This window comes from Panicum virgatum, chromosome 2K, assembly GCF_016808335.1.
Source record: "Panicum virgatum strain AP13 chromosome 2K, P.virgatum_v5, whole genome shotgun sequence".
Classification (NCBI taxonomy): domain Eukaryota; kingdom Viridiplantae; phylum Streptophyta; class Magnoliopsida; order Poales; family Poaceae; genus Panicum; species Panicum virgatum.
In genome coordinates this window covers 61596418-61613552 of record NC_053137.1, presented here as the reverse complement: position 1 = coordinate 61613552, position 17135 = coordinate 61596418, and the positions used below count along the sequence as shown (strand labels likewise).

At 45.8% G+C, this 17135-nt stretch overlaps 1 protein-coding gene across 1 annotated transcript; it reads right to left on the bottom strand.

Annotated features, from left to right (window-relative positions):
- Positions 1-10418: 10418 nt before the first annotated feature.
- Positions 10419-15396, bottom strand: LOC120692433 (protein FREE1-like). Its single transcript, XM_039975732.1, has 10 exons — positions 14465-15396; positions 14223-14309; positions 13986-14117; positions 13077-13211; positions 12636-12701; positions 12441-12551; positions 11805-11897; positions 11208-11238; positions 11049-11125; positions 10419-10934 (listed from the first exon to the last, which is right to left on the bottom strand). Exons 1-10 carry the CDS (start codon positions 15239-15241, stop codon positions 10857-10859), a joined length of 1587 nt encoding a protein of 528 aa, XP_039831666.1. The 5' UTR covers positions 15242-15396; the 3' UTR covers positions 10419-10856.
- Positions 15397-17135: the final 1739 nt, after the last annotated feature.

The following is a 17135-nucleotide window of genomic DNA, read 5'->3' as shown; positions in this document are numbered from 1 at the left end:
GTGGCCATGGCTGCTGTCGTCCACGTCGCCCACCCTGCGCCACCGCCAGACTCGAAGCCGCCGCCGGATTCAACGTTGAGGAGGGGAAGGTGCTGCCGCCCTCGCCACGTCGCTGCTGGCCGCCCTGGCCGCGTGTGGCATGGCCACTGGCCCGCGCCGGGGCTGCACGCCAAGGCCGTGTGCCTCTGGTCCGCGCCGGGGCCGTGCGCCACTGGCCGCCGCCGGCCTCAGCGTGGTCGCGCACACCTTGGCCGCCCTCAGGCCGTCGCCCTGTGCAAGGAACAAAGAACGGCACCAAGGAAGAACAGAGAAGGAGCCACGGGAAAAGAGAAGGAGCCACGGGAAGAACAGAGAGGTGCCGCCCTCCGCCTCGCGACGGTGCCGGCGAGGTCCACGAGGTCGACGTGCCACGAGCGCGGGCAGCTACGGTACGGGCCGGCGGTGAGGAGGAGCGGGCCCCGCGCGGGCCGCGTGGGCGGCGAGGAAGCTCCGGCCGGAGAGGACCGCGCGCCACGAGCGGCATACGGCGCGGAAGTGGCAGACTTCGACCGGACGACGAGCGGGCGCCGGCGGCGCGGGGAGGGCACGGGCGAGTGGGAATGGTGGGTGGCGTGCGGAGGGAATGACATGTGAGACCCGATTGTCAGTTAAGAAAATGGAAGCTCAATTTACTCTGCCTGCTGGAGTGGAGACCCATATTTAGGTGAGTAAAATTTAGAAGTGGGCTTCTAAATAGTCATTTGCTCACATAAATTTAGAAGCCCCACTGGAGTTGCTCTGACTGCTGTAGAAGTCTGGGAGTCGACGAATTTTCATGCTAGAAATCAAAGCCGTTTGTTTGGCGACTAGCGAATGATCTGATCGGATATTGATCTGATCTGACTGCCATCGCAACGAACGAATTCAGTCTCGCTCAGAGCCCGTTTAGTTCCCAAAAATTTTCGCCTCCCCTTTGAACAAATGTATGAAACACTAAATATAATTAAATAATAAAACTAATTACACAGTTTGGATATACACGACAAGACGAATCTTTTGAGCCATAAGTGCTACAGTACCCACATGTGTTAATGATGCGGTCAAAGGCCTCAAAAGATTCGTCTTGCGGTTTACAAGTGAGTTCTGAAATTAGTTTTTTAATTAGTGTTCGAAAAACCCTCCCGACATCTGGTCAAACACTGATGTGACAGCCAAAAATTTTTGTTTTTGGGAAATAAACGCCCCCTCAGTCGAGTGGAATAAACTAGTAAGGTGCCGGGAGTTGGTGCCGGGATGGGGGAACGGCGAACGGCACAGTACACCGTTGGCGCTCGGCAGCCTGGTAGGCCAGGAAAAGCCGTTTCATCTGGTTCAATCAACGGGCGCATGCTTCCCGTTTACTCCTGCGTAAAGAAGCAGAGCATATCCCCCGTGCGCATTGCATCGTCGCGAGGAGGCTGGGCTCTCCCCACGTGCCGGCGCCGACATGCTCATACTCCGCGCGTCGCTGCTGTCCAGGCCCGTGTGGACGGGCTGCCGGAGCCATGGACGGCGGCCCCGGAGTCACGGCGGGATTTGCAGGAAACCTTTCAACACCAGCTGCAGCTGGAATTTGGCCGCTCATCAGAGAAATTTCAGGCGAACAACCACATGGCGGTTTCAGACGGAGCAGCAGCGGCATCTTGCTATGCTGCTCGGACTTTGGACCGTCATCTTGAGCAATTTTACCCGAACTACCTAGCACGACCGCGATGCTGACGGAGGCGGCAGTGGCAACCGCCCATCAGCCTAGAGAGCAGCGACGCCGGACACCGAGGCCGCCCACGCGAGCCGATGCCACCTGCTCGCACCACGCCACGCCGCTTCTCTGGATTCGCAACCCGTGTGCTTTAGATGCATGTTCCGTCTTGTGTTTACCGCAGCATGTAGCCCTACTGCACCCCTACCGGCCTGCCTAATCAGGATTCAGCGCATCCAGCACTGAATCCAGTGCTCACTGTTTCCTGTCCAGTTCACAAAGCTCACGAGAAAGGACATCGATCGAACTCCAGCACTCCAGCAGGCAGTTCCCGAAACAGAACAATCTGTTCTTTTGTGTTCTTCCTGACGGAAGTGATCATCCGGATTCGTAACAACCGTAGGTAGGCAAGAATCCAAGGCCAATCAACAGCCGATGCATCGGATCAGCCCCAGCCCCGATCATCGGTTGGCCTGGGCGCCTGGCCGCTCGACCAACAACAATTCTCGCGTCGCCATCGCAACCCCCACCCATGCATTATCAGCGCAGCCCAACCGAAATCGAATGGAGGTCCATGCCCTACCCGGACTATCGACTGTTCTGCAGCCTGCCTGCCATCTCGTGGGGCCTACGAGCGTGCTGGCACTACTAGTGGCGGCTGATGGCCTGCCCCGCTGGTGATGAGACTGATGATGGCCTGACGGGCGAGTTCGAGCTAACCTGCCGGGTGGTAGTGCCGAGTGGGCAGCACGGCTGATTGCCTGATGCCTTTGTCCGTGCAGGCATGCGACGATACGAATCTGCTCGTCTGGACTCTGAAGATGGCGTCGCGCACCTGATCGGACCAGGCGCCATGGGGGTGCTGCGTAATGGACAGGGGTAGCGTCAATCCACCGGCTGATGAAGAGCATGGACTGGTTGTCTGCTGGTTACATCATGCATGTGGCCTCCTTTTCAGAGTCGTGTGGGGAAAGCGCCGCGGCTTATCGTTTTGGTTGGAATTAAACGGGTATGGCGTTTGAAAGATGGAATCTGGAACCATGTTTGCACTGCACACAACTTGGTTACATTTTAAATAAATATTGGGAAGTTTGTTGAAGGCATGTACAGCACAGTTGCAGCACTGAAGGAATCAGTTCGATGAGATAGATTCTCTCTGCCCCTGCACTATTCTTCTACCACCTGACTGTTTTTTTTTAAAAAAAGATCTACTACCTCTTGCCTGTTGGCAGAGTACAGAGCGGGTTCGAACTTCGAAGGCGAGAAAGAAGCACTGTTTTTTTTTTAAAAAAAGATCTACTACCTCTTAGGTTGTTTAGTTACGTCCGTAAAATTTTTGAAATAGATTTTTTTTCACATTTGAAGTATTAAATATAGACTAATCACAAAACTAATTACAGAACTCGTTTGTAAACTACAAGACAAATTTAATAAGACTAATTAATCTATCATTAGCATATAATTACTGTAGCAATTTAGTGTCTAATTATTAATCTAATTAGGCTCATTAGATTTGTCTCGTAATTTACAAGCAAACTATGCAATTAGTTTTTTTTTATTTCGTCTAGATTTAATACTCCATGCATTAAGATTCTCATTCGATGATGTGATGATTTTAGAATTTAGAATTTTGCAATTAAACAAGGCCCAAAGCAGACACTTTATAGATGGAGCAAAACACCAAGGTTTGTTACCGGAGTAACAAACATAATAAAACGCAGATCTGAGAATGGAATAAAAAAAGGAGGTCAGGTGCCAAGCGATCATACCGTCCGGCCGTCGTCAAGCTGCCGGCTGGTCAAAAGGACGGCATGGCCTGGCAATCGATCAGGAGCAGAAACCTGGCATGCCCCTCGATTGCGATTAGCCTGCTCGGGAGAAATTCTTCCCCGTCTACTAGTAATTCGCACAGGAATTTACGCCCAAAAGCTACTACAGTAATATGCAGAAGAAGCATAAAAGGAAGGAAAGCAGCTCTGCCCCCGTCGCAGCTCCAGAAAGTCAAGCACCTCTGCTTCCGCGACATGAACATCCGTCAGGCTGACGCCGCTGCCATGCCGGAGATTAGCCTGCCCGGCCGGCACGCAGCAGCTTCCAGCCTTCCGCACGCACTCATCAGATCACGTCGGCGCACGCCATCTCTAGAGCTTGCACCGGTTTCCGCGTCGCGCCTAGGCTTTTTTTAAGTCCGTGTTTAGTTTTTTACATGTAAAAATTTTACATTAGAATCTTACTAATTTGATATACTAAATGAAGTCTATTTATAAATTTTTTTGCATAGATGAGTTGTGAATCGTGAGACGAATCTAATGATACTAATTAATCTATGATTAATCTATAATTAGCGGATGATTACTGTAGCATCGCTGTTGCAAATCATAGATTAAGTAGGCTCATTAGATTCGTCTCGCGATTTACATCTCATCCATGCAAAAAAAATTATAAATAGACTTCATTTAGTATTCCATATATGTGTCCTAACATTTGATATAATGTTTTTTTCTGTTTTTACGGGTTTACGGACAAAGATCTAAATAGAGCCTTAGCAATGAGAGGCGCTTGTCATCCTGTGTCGAGCCTCCGTGCTTCTCCCGGTATGCCACGGCATTGTACCTGCACCCGCTGCTGCTCTGTTTTCGCAGGCACGCTTCGTGGGCTGTGTTTATTTTCGTGAAAAGTTTCCAAAATTTTTCACTGACGCACATCACATCGAATCTTACGATACATGCATGGAGTATTAAATATAGTTAAAAATATAACTAATTGCACAATTTGGTTGCAAATGATGAGATGAATTTTTGAGACTAATTACTCCATAGTTGAATAATAATTGCCAAATAAAACCGAAATATGCTATAACTTTTTCGCAAATTTTTCGCGAACTAAACACACCCCCGAAACGCTTTCAGGAGCAGAATGATGGTGGCTCGCGCCGGCGGCGTACACGAGGCGCGCGCGACGCCATGGACGACGCTGCTTTCCAGGCCCCAGGGCCACCAATCATGCCGACGGCATGCCGTGACCGCCGGCCCGGCATGGCGGCGTGTAGAGCAGACGCGGGCGGTGAGGCGCGTACGCATGTGTGTACTAGCGTATGATTCTCGCAGACAGAGGCTACGGCCTACTGCAGAGGATGCAGCGTTGCTGGGACCGCCCGTGGATGGTGATGATGCTAGGTCGTCCGATCTTTGCCTCGACGGAACGAACACTACAGTACTCCTGGCTAGTTGCACTTGCAAGGGTGGGCCGAGGATGTAAGAGTGCTCCTGCTGCTGCTTAGGGCTTGATCATTTGATGGCCCTTCTTTTTTCAGAATCTTGTTTCAAATTATTGGTCATTTGATTTTTTTAATTTTAAATTTGACTACTCGTATTATTTAAATTATTTTAAAGAACTTGTATTGATAAACCAAGCCACAACAAAAAAATTGATATTGTGTACAAATTTTTGAACAAGATGATCCATAAAACTTAGAACAAAAAAAATCAAACGACCTATAATTATTAATGGAGAGAGTAATAGCCTATGCAACACGGGTTACTTGGAATGCATTGAAAGAAGTACAGCCGTCCTATATTTATTTTTGAATAATGTAATTAACCTATGTTGACTGGAACGCCGCCTATGTTGACTGGAAGACTCTCTCTCCTGAGTCGTCTCAGCATAGCCGGTTCCAAGCCCGGGTAAAGGAGGAGGGTTGCGTTAGGTTTTGGCAAACCAGCATAAAAAATAGCCACTCTAATGGATTTGAAACCCATAAGAAACTTGTTGGGTCGTAACCCTCTTAGCGACACGCTACATCAGAATGAGGGGGGAGACGTTAATCTAAATGGTCAAGTGGTGGTCCAGAAGGATATTTTTTGGTATTTAGGATCGGTGCTACAAAAGGATGGCGAAATTAATGAAGATGTTAGGCATAGAATTTCAGTTTTCTGGTTGAAATGGCGTCAAGCTTCTGGCATCTTTTGTGACAAAAGGGTGCCACAAAAGCTAAAAGGCAAGTTTTATAGGACAGCAATTCGCCTGGCGATGTTATACGGTGCTGAATGTTGGCCTATAAAAGGCGACATGTCCAGCAACTGAGTGTAGCAGAGATACAGATGTTGCGGTGGTTTTGCGGGCACACAAGGAGGGATAGAGTCCGAAACGAAGCTATTCGGGATAGGGTCAGGGTGGCACCAATTGAAGAGAAACTTACCCAACATCGGCTGAGATGGTTTGGACATGTCCAACGGAGGCCTCCTGAGGCGCCGGTGCGTAGTGGGGTTCTTGAGCGGGTCGATAATGTAAAGAGGGGTAGAGGTAGACCTAAACTGACTTGTGATGAGTCGGTTAAGAGAGATCTTAAGGATTGGAATATCTCTAAAGAGATAGTTTTGGATATGAGCGCTTGAAGACTAGCTATCAATATGCTGAACCATGACCTTTATTTTTTTTTGGTTTCATCTCTAACCTACCCCAACTTACTTGGGAAAAAAAAACTATGTCGTTGTTGTTGTCGTCAACCTAGCTCTATATCTATAAGTGAATATATACAACCAAAAGTTACAAAAGTTCTTAGCCTCAAAAGGAGGGATTTCACGAATATAAGAAAGAGAACTCTAAAACAAAGAAATAAAACTAGAAGACTAAACTTCAATTTTTTTTGTTCACGCTTCAATCTTGCAATTCCTTTATGCAGAACAAATCCATCACATCTTCCATCTACTTAGAAACTTTATGTCTGAATTCTTTTTTGCTCGCACGCAGAAACCATCGAAAAAACCCCATCTAGTGCATGAGAGCGAGGAGATTTACTTGCAGGTAGGATAGCGCTTCGGCAAAGCCTTCAACAAAAAAAGCGACGCAACAAACATCGCCATTACCAGCTAGTGTGAAGTTGGGCTGGGGTTTCCCCTACACTCCCTGTAACCTCATCCAAATACCTGCACGACCAAGAAGCCGTCGGCTAGTACGGTACATCCCACTACACACAACGCCACCTCCTCGGGGCCTGAACTTGCCCCAAGCGCAAGCAAGCGAGGGCGTTGCGATGGACGAAGTAGGCCCACCGTCGCAGCTAGGTGCATGGCGCCTGAGTAGGTGGGGAACCCTGTCGGCCTCGGGAGGAACCTCATCGCCGCCATCTAGCAGCTGCCCGGACCCGAGCACTCACCCTCTGATGGCAGCACGAATCCAGGCGAGGGACCAAGCCCCTATCTTCGACTGAAGGCCAGATCCGGCAACCGCCAGCAAGGACGGAGGCTACCGCCGGAGGCCGTCGAACTGGGAGGATGAGAGCCAACCGACACAGCCTCAAAAGGCAGATTGCGGGTGGACACCGAAATCGGCTCCGACCCCAGCCGACCGCTAGCTGTCTCCAAGAATCCCGGCGCCAGAGGAAAAAATTGCAATATTAGGACTGCAAACACTGACCATTTGTGAATTTGCCACTCCCAGTGAATAACACGGTGGGACCATCTGTGCCTATGAAATGTAGGACCAATGACAAAACTGCAAAGGACAATGTTTGCGGTCCCATTTTTGCAAATTTCTCGCGCCAGAGGAAGGACGGGCGGAGAGAAAGAAAGCCCCACCACCGCCTTCCTCGTGCCCCACATACTTCTCCACCGCCTAATATTGCAATTTTTTCCATACTTCTAGCAGGTGTGCTTTGACGGGAGAAAGGGAAGAGAGGACCTGCGGCTGGCGGCTAGGCTTTCTAGCCGAGCCTCCCTCGATGAGCAACGCTCAGGGGCCACCCGACCCAATGAACCTGAAAAAAATCCAGACCCAACCCGACGAATGTCTATAATTTTACCTCAAATTGAAATCTGATCCTTTTACACGCATACTTCCAACATAGAGTGGGGAAAACTTAGAACAACAAGAGTAAGAATACAAGAGCAATGAAATATATTACTCCCTCCGTTCCTAATTATAGGTCGTTTGACTTTTTTTCACCCCAAATTTGACCATTCGTCTTATACAAAAATTTGTGCAAAATATGAATTCTTTTGTTGTGGCTTACTTCATCAATACAAGTTCTTTAATAGTGGTCAAACTTGGTGTCAAAAAAGTCAAACGACTTATAATTTGGAACGAAGAGAGTACAAGAAACTAACCTTATCAAGCAGGGTCGCAAATGTTTTGGAGTCACTTCACACCCACCCAAATCGTCACCTTCAGTTGCCAAAACAGAATACAATGCATTCTTGTGAGTGAAAATAGAAATACTCTCCTAAGCACATGGTATTGAGACAGAGGAGGACAAGGTAGGAAAGATGTGGTTTGATTGAGAGGCTCAGCCGCGCCATGTTAGGTGACGTGTGTGTGTGTGTGGACAAGAGTAGATAGGATGACAAAAACAAAAACAGAGAAAAATCCTAGTGGTGCTAAATAGCTCAATGTCATTTTGGAAAAATCATGCCATCTAGCTACATGGCCGATTGTTCCTAATCAATAATACTCCAAAGAGAAGTAAGCAGTGACAAGGCTATAATAATTATTTTCTATGTTAATGTGAGTATTTATTCATCACACTACTTACACTAGTTATGACATTTTGTTCTTCCACTGTTGAAAAGAGCAAGGCAATCTTCTAGACTATTCTCCACCATACAAGAAGATATTTTCCATAGAGTATTCCAGAATTTGTATAAATAAAATTATAAAATATTAGAATATTTTGAAATTATCTAGAAAGTAGACACTTGTCTTAATATCATGGTTCCCGCCTATAAATAGAGACCCCTCCCTTACTATGACAGATGAGATGAGGTAGTGCTAGACATGAGAGAGCAATAGAGATAAGGCTAGGCTAGCCACTAAAGAAGAGAGTGTTGTATGCTCTTGTCTAATATTGTTGTGTGCTCTCCATGAAGTCATGTAGTTACTTAACATATAAGTTGTGATTCATCGAAGATTGGCTCTGTCATCCAGCCACTTGGAATTACAAAGGGTCTAGACTTTATCATAGATTGACTCTGCCATCCGGGTTCACAAAGGGTCTAAGCTTTATCATAGTTTGGCTCTGTCACTTGCAGAAGAACCCAGAAATCTAAGAGGCTGGTCGACTCTAGAGTGAGATTGTGTGTTATAGACATTTTTTTAGTATTAGGACCACCCTAATTTCCAACATCTCCATTTACAACTTAAAATCTTTCTAAGATTAATGCAAAGTGTACCGACATCAAACCCAATTGAGATTAGAAAGATGTTGACTATAAACTCCTCAACCATGGGTAAAACAACGTGGTCCCAAATGGTAATATAGTTAATGTCTCTTATTTACAAAGGAGAAAAGTACTTATATTTTTAATATGCTTGCTGATGAAAATATTTTTATAAAACCTCCTGCTATTAAGAATGCTGATTGCATAGACAAGCATATTGTCTACCACTAACCTTGTCATCGTGTAGTTTAGACATAATTCTTGCCAATCTTTCTGGTTTTTCAAATGCTCCATTTTGTGGTTTATGCAAGAGTATATCTTGATCAGATAGCAAGACAACTCTTTTCAGCTTAACTGCAGTAGTTGGGAGTCTTTCTGATACCTTTGTTTTGAAAAACAGTGAATATTCCTTTTCAGTCTATTTCAAAGCTTCTATGAATGCTGATGTTTGATTCAAAACTTCTTCGACCACTGATTCTCTTTCATAGTTTTAATAAAGTTGTCTATAGTTGAATTAAATCCATCTAACCTAAACTTGTCACATTTTATGAAAACACTCTCAATTATTGAAGCAACCTAAGGAAAAGCTAAATATACATGTTAGTGCAGCACTACTTTCACACGCATACAACATCCAAACATTAACTAGTTGACCAAAGCGACATTCCCGTGTTACAGAAATTAACATCAACCATTTATGGGAATACTATTAAGCAATTGTAATATTTATGGCACTAAACAATATTGCAATTGTCAACATGACAAAAAAAAACTTTAGTAGATGATCAAGTCCTCCTCCAATGAGGAGAGGGACTCCAAGAGCATGGCCTCCTGGTAAACAGCGGTCGCATTACATAGCCCAAACAGTAATCGACAAAGTTGTTCCTCAGGTCGGACTGGATCGAGTAGTCCTGGTGTGGCAAGAGTTGAAGTCGCGTCAAAAACAGACTCTTCCTCGATCTCCCTGGCGAGGTTAGGAAGCAGTATCTCATTGAAGTTGTTAACAAACTCATCGAGCAAATCACCCCCAACCAATGGCGATGCAGACCTAGGAGCCCAAGATGAAGGTTGTGCCCTCCTCGAGCACTGGTGAACTTGAAAGATGCCATTGAGTTGTGGTGGATCTTCGATGAACACCACTACCTGGCGCGCCAGATTTTGGTGTTTAGCCACGAAGCCCACCACCGAGGGATACCCGATGTAGTTTATACATGGGATGTCTGTGGTAGTTTATACATGGGATGTTGCCGAGATCAGTAACATGAATGTGCAAGAAACATGAAACTTTAGACAGATTCGAACCACAATATGCATACCCTACGCCTGGACAGCCACTTCCTTCCCCGTGAGTGGATTTTGTTCGACAAGACCCTCGATGGTCATAATTATTTAGAACTTCCGACACTTCTAGAGCGAAAAATAAACTACTAATAGTTCACAGGTAACATTCTAAACAAAATTGGCTTCAAAAGCTACCCCCATTTTGATCCCTGAAGACCTCAAGGTCCAGAAAGAAAAGTAGTGTGACATAACAGCATGTACAACAGTTAGAAATAAGCTGACGTAGCCATCATTAAATGAGAAAAGAGCATGTTGCTGTCTACACTCTGATTCGTGCTCCCAAGCAAAACAACACCAACCAAGAGACATTAAATATCACACGAAAAGCAAAATAGACAATCCAGCAGCTGTCTAAACTGTTGATACCCTAACACTGATGATTCAAGATAGATTTGGGACCCATCTTCAGCCTTCACTAACAAGTATATTCCATCAGTATTCTCCCCATAAATCTAGAAATTCAGCAGCAATCCTGAGTTTGTAATCCGCTCATGTACATGAAAAAGATGGCATTATCCTATTGTGATCACAAACACAATTAGACATGTACAGGCTGACAGAACGCACTCTTATCATGTGTAGAACAAAATAGAAGTTGAGTAATCAACAGAATAATTTCTACGTGTGCACTGCCTCCCGGTTTATCAATTGGCGCTGACAAGGAAGGCGTGCTGGCACACTCCGCACTCCACTGTCTCTGAGCCAGATGTTGGAATCTGAACCTGAAATGCCACAGCCAAATGGCAGAAATACCAATAGTTAATCCGCCAGGTACCAAAAGCACAATCACTAGGAGCAATCTGTGAATTTGTGTTATTCAGTGGGCGACAATTTACCTGAAGATGGACTGTGCAGGTAGGGCATGCGACTTCCCTCATTCTGGTACCAGATGCCCCACCACCAGATGCCGGACCTTTTCAAGCAGACATTTCAGAATTTCTATGCACTAGAGTCTGTAATATGAACTTGTAAAAGGGATGGAAAGCAAGAAGTACCTGAAGACCTGCGGTTTCTTTCCATTTCCTCCTAATGAAAACATAAATGTCAAAAATCATTCATATCATAAAAGAATCATAAACACTATATTTCATCTCTGTGATTCATTTTTTCTCATTAGCCTTTGTGAATAAACAAAACGATGCACAATTGACCGAAGGCACTTCGTGGGATAAAAGATATCCTTTTCCCAACTTTGCATTTGAATTAAAATAACCAGAAGCTTGCAGGTAGATTACAACATCTTGTAGGCTTTCAATCTAATTGGCCAAGTTGCAACAGCAATATTATAATGATAGGGGAACATTGACACTGCTACTACTAGCATGTTTTATAGGTTAGTGCCTGCTTTTGCCTTATCAACGTGTGACAGAATATGCACTTGAATGTAAAACTTTACAGCCAATATTTGGCCATATTCTGGCAAGAATCTACGACATCACATCAATGTTGCCATAAAGAAAGGGACTGACACATTTCTTGCAGCAAGATACAAGGTTTTGGCTAGTTTTGGCTTCAAACCCGGAATGCTCAATTAATTTAAGTGCACATGCCACTTAAATATTAGTTAAATGAACATATGACAGAGTAAATACCTTAAGTTTTCTTGCAAGATCTTCATGACTTTGCACGGTTGCAGATCTGCTGGCAGCTTCCTTAGCCATGCTAAGCCTTTGAGTGACCTCAGCCTGTAAGATATAAGAACCAGCCATTATGAACACATGGCATAGCAAATCAAGTGACAGCCATAGCATAGTTAACCTATCTGAAATCCTAATAGTGCATGCAGTGAAATACCACCTAGAATAGAACTAGTAGCTTAATAGAACAGAACATACAAGTACAAAAAACAACAAGCAAAGACAGGAACGTATTTAAGTTAGTACAAAAATCCAGTAAATAAGTTGCCCAGAGCTACAATAAGCAAAGAGCTACAATAACCAAGCAGCCTTAGCTACAGGGTGTGTACACTTCACTCAAGTAACATAACAGAGAAAATTAGCAAGAGGAGCTACAGAGCTACCGGTGCAATCCTAGTTCAAAAATGCTAGCAATAAAGAAGTGACAAGTGACAACTGAAGCACTGGGTGGCCTTGTTTTAACAATGCTGGCATTCATAAATGTGGGGTTGAAAGAAAGGGATAACAAAATAAAACTATCATTGAAGCAAAATAAGTTCAGTTAATGTAAAAAAAGAAATTATAAAGTAAAAAATGAGTGGCTAAATGTACCATGCATCTATCACAAACTCGGACAAGAGGAGCATTATCCTCAGCTGTCAGAGCAATTCTTCCCTGACTGCATTTGTCACAGAAGATTTCACCACAGTTCCGACAATGATGCTGCAGAAAAGGCACCGTCTTCACAAATTAAAACTTTACCATAAGAGATAATGAGTACATGGACAAAGATGCTACATAGATTACCCTGCGATTAAAAGAGCTAAAATCAGCGGCACATGAGTGGCATTTCTTGGCAACCTCATCTGGAACCTATAAAGGTGACAAAAGTAAATCAAATAATGCAGACATTTATAACAGAATAACAAGTGAAGAGACATAATAATCATAAAATTAAGAAAATGCGATACAAGATGATGATTGATGAATACCACCAAGAAGAATTTAGAATAAGATCCATAACACTAACATAAACCAATAGAAGTGAGGTGATGAATGTGATCAGAGGAAATGCTTAATGAGGGTTAGAAAATGCATGTAACCAACTACATACAAGCAGCAGGGCACGGTACATATTCTTATCAACGTATCATGTCAAACAATATCTGCAAGAAAATAGCTACACTAGAACAGTTTCTATCTTAATCGTGTAGTCAAGTAATCATTCGATATTACAGCTCAGCTTACCCAATGATCTTTCACTTCATCAACAGGTTTTGCAAACATCCAATCAAAACCTTTCTTCTTCTCATTTGATTGTACCACATGTTTGCCAGCATCCACAGGTCCTTTGTTTCTAGCATCTCCACCAATCTCCTTAAACTAATTATACCAAAACACAAATTTAATTGAGTGTTATCCACGGCAAAATTGCTTTTTAATGCAATTGCATGCATGAGTGACCCACTGAACAAAATACACCATCAAGGAGATAGTCAGCCTACATCTGAGGTGGAATTTATATAAAAAACAGGCAAGTTTCTACATAGTCAGGTTTCTACAGAAAAATTAAAGATAAAAGATTAATAGCCCCATCCGATATCCAGCTTATCCAACTTGTATCCCTTTCCAAAACAAGAAAGTGCGCAGTTCAAACTCAGCAACCTTTGAGATAAAATAAATCAAAAAGGGCAACATGGCAGTAAAGAATAACGTGCCATTTTGGTAGTTCTATGTTATGTGAGTAGAACTTCGGAAAAATAAAATACTCAAGACACAAGCCAGATATTTATTGTTACTACTTCCAGTATACAAATCAATTCAGCAAGTTCGTTTTGGTTTTCAACTACTTTATATGCCCCCCCCCCTCCTCCTCCTCCTCTAAAAGATGGTTCCTATATTTGATTATAATCCATAATCACAACGGACAAACCACGTAAAGAAACTAACACATCAAAATCTCTTATTTAGTTAAATGTGCATGTAGGATTTTTAAGAAATGACTGAACCATTTGAGATATCATCTTAAAACTGTTGCATGCTAAGTAGAAATATAACGAAACTTGGCATCACCTCAGAAGCATTTTGATTGTTTTTAGTAGCTACATGAGGCCAGATATTGTCAGGGATAGGAAAAAAATAGTGTTGCCGCAATACCTGGACTGTTGCTGCTGTCACAGTGTCAAGCATAGTATTGGAAGTATAACTGTTTGACTTCAGCCTAATTCGCTTTGCTTCAATATCCACTGATGTCTTCGCCCAGAATGCAAATATAGTTGAATCCAAAACCTAAATAAGCACCAACAGACATTAATCTCACTAACTGTTGCATATCTGTATCTGTATTACGGGAAAACAAACATCATTTTCATACGAACAAGCAGGCAAACTGACCTCCCATCTCGTCAGTGAATCAAGGGGATAAATTCTTAGGGTCCTGCTTGTATTTGGATCAAGCATGCGAATTCCATCTAGACCAATCTGCAACGGCACCATCAGGACATCTTAAGTATCAAAATGACAGTTGAGTTCTCTTTGTCATCAATGACAAGGAATATTAGTGGATCCTAGCAGGAAACCGCCAACACCTCCCAATCTTCAAACATACTATTTCATCAATCTTACTATTACTGTACCTGGCAAAGCACATCAGTAGGATTCCCAGCGCCCTCTGGAAGTATCTTAACCCGAAATTTTTGTGCACCGCCACTCGAATCCTCATGCGTGTCCGCCTTTGGAAGGGCCCTCGCGATCGCCCCAAAGCTCCCACCCCCACCCCCACCCCCACAGCCACCGCTCCACGGTTGCTCCTCCCCTCCGGATGGGACACTGATCGACCGCCCATAGTCATCAAACAGCGCGGATCCCGACCGCGCAGGGGCCGTAACGCGCGCCCCGTACGGCTCCGAGCCGCCGCCGCCGCCGTTGTACGCGTACGCGCCCTCGTTCAGGTAATCCTCGTTGTCGTACCCCGCGGCCGGCGGCTGGTACCCGCCCCCGTAGTACGGGGCGTCGTAGGGCGGCGGCGGAGGGTTGGGCTCCGCAGCCGGCGGAGCCGCAGCCTGGGTGGGGGGCGGCGTGTAGGTGTAGTACGGCTCCGGCGGGTAGGGCGCGGGGTTGGTGCTGTAGGGCGGGTACCCGGCGCCGTACTGGGGCTGTGTGGGCGGCGGCTGCGAGTAGGCCGGAGCGGAGGGCGGCTGGTCGGGGTAGCCTCCGCCGACGGAGTAGGGCGGCTGGTCTGGGTAGCCTCCGCCAACGGAGTAGGGCGGCGCGGAGGCGTAGCCCCCCGCCCCCGGCGCCGGCGCATCGGTAGCGGCTGGATACGGGTTGGACCCCGGGGGCGCGTACTGGTGCGGGTAGTAGTGGCCGGCGGGGCCGCCGGATGCGGCGTAGTCTCCGCTCCCGTGCTGCATCTCCGGTGGCCGATCGGGCGGCGGGCAGGCGCTCGAGGCCGCGGTGGCGCCGGCGAGGTGGATGGCGAATTTGATTTGATCCGATTCGTTGAGTCGCGTTTGCGTTCGTTGCACGGGGAAAGGGAAGGGGGGAAAAAGATGGTGGGGGTTGCTTCGGGAGGGGGCAGGTTGACGTGTTGGTTTCGAGCTCGGGATTTTTATTCGTTTTGGAGCGTGCCCGTGCGTGGTGGCCGTTCGATTCGGCCAGCTGGTGGCAGTGGACGGCCGCGATGGACCTTTGGTGGATTCCGGCTCGCTTTTCGCGGGAGTTCGCCGGCCGCGTCGCCGTCGACCTGACTGCGCGTCCGACACGGCGGGTTAGCATGTTGGACCGAACTGAGTAGCGGGCTGCCATCATATTAGAGGCCCAACTTGCCCAAAAAATTATTAGGAGGCCCAACTTGAAAGTCGGGCCTCTTCTCTGTCCGTATTAGGGCTTTTCACGCACCGGTGAGCAGAGATTGGCCCATGTATAAATCTACGTGGCCTGGCAAGCCCATTGTTTTTTTCCTCTTAAAACAGTTTCATGGCAAACGGTGGAGAATTCTGGCAAAAAAATGAAAGCGCTCGCTTCAAAGAGCTAAACTTGTGAGGCACTTAAGGCCTGCATTTCAGTTGGATTTTTTCTTCGATTCAGAGCTCTGATGTGCGGTGATTCAAGTACATGTTAGTGTTGGAAACTAACCTTATACAGTCTGATTCCTAAGGTTAGTTGGAATTGCCAAGCATTGTTTAGATGGGAATACAACTTTATTTGTGCTATATATACTCAAATCATTATGGTATCTTCACTTAAGAAAACATCAATTCAATTGAATTGCAGTAAGAATTTTCTTGAGTTTACTCTGCATTTGTGATCCTTGACAATAGCTTGAATTTCTGAATTTGATGCGTGTGCCATGGTGTCTGTGTTGACAGCCAAAATTGGCACCAACTGGTCTGACCGAGCGGTCTGATCGGTCGAGGCACTGTAGCCTGTCCGGCAGGGACCGACCGGTCTGACCGGTCCAGGTAGAGTCCGAGTACAACTAGGGTTTTTCATAGATTTATATCTGTAAACAGGATTTCTTGCAGGATAAGTCCATCCCACCCTATAAATATAAAGGGCCACAGCCGATTGAGGGATCCAATCGACCAAAAAACACATCAATACATTACTTTTCTTTATGTTTATTGTTTCTATTTTTATCTCCAAACCCTAGCTCCTTCCAACCCTTTTCTGCTGTTCTTCCTTCGTCTCCGCGACGTCTGAAGGCGTTCTAGGTGGCCTGCCGATCCTAAAACAATCCTACGCGCGCTTGCCCTGACGGGGTCCCTCCCGGGCGAGCGTTTGTCGGATTTCGTCGTTCTGCACCGGCGAACCGGTCTGACCGGTCTGAGCATCGGCGCTGCAACTGTGCCGTCGCTCGCCGCACGATCAAGCGCATTCGTGTGTTGGCCCTAAATTGGCGCCAACATATTTTGGCGACTCTGTTGGGGAAGAAAGATATTGGTTATTTAAACCGATCTAATCTACTCCACATACTACCATGGTGAAGCTATCAAGTAATGATGTTGATGCCAGCAACATTGTTAAGCCGACTCCTGATCAACTGTCGGCTGAAGATCGTCAAGCTTATGAAGCCTTCATCAAGGAGTGCGAAGAAGAGAACACACAGCGCAAAGAGAAAGAAATCGAAGAGAAGCGTTAGTGGTTCTTGTCTCACTTCTCCAGGAACCGGAAGGGTGAAGTCTTCAAGGATAAGGAGGTGGTCATTCTTTCGGATGAAGAAGAACAGGCCAAAGCAAATAATAATGTAAGTACTTCAGCATCGCCTGATATTTTGGAGCAATTTACTCAATTAATGGTTGATGG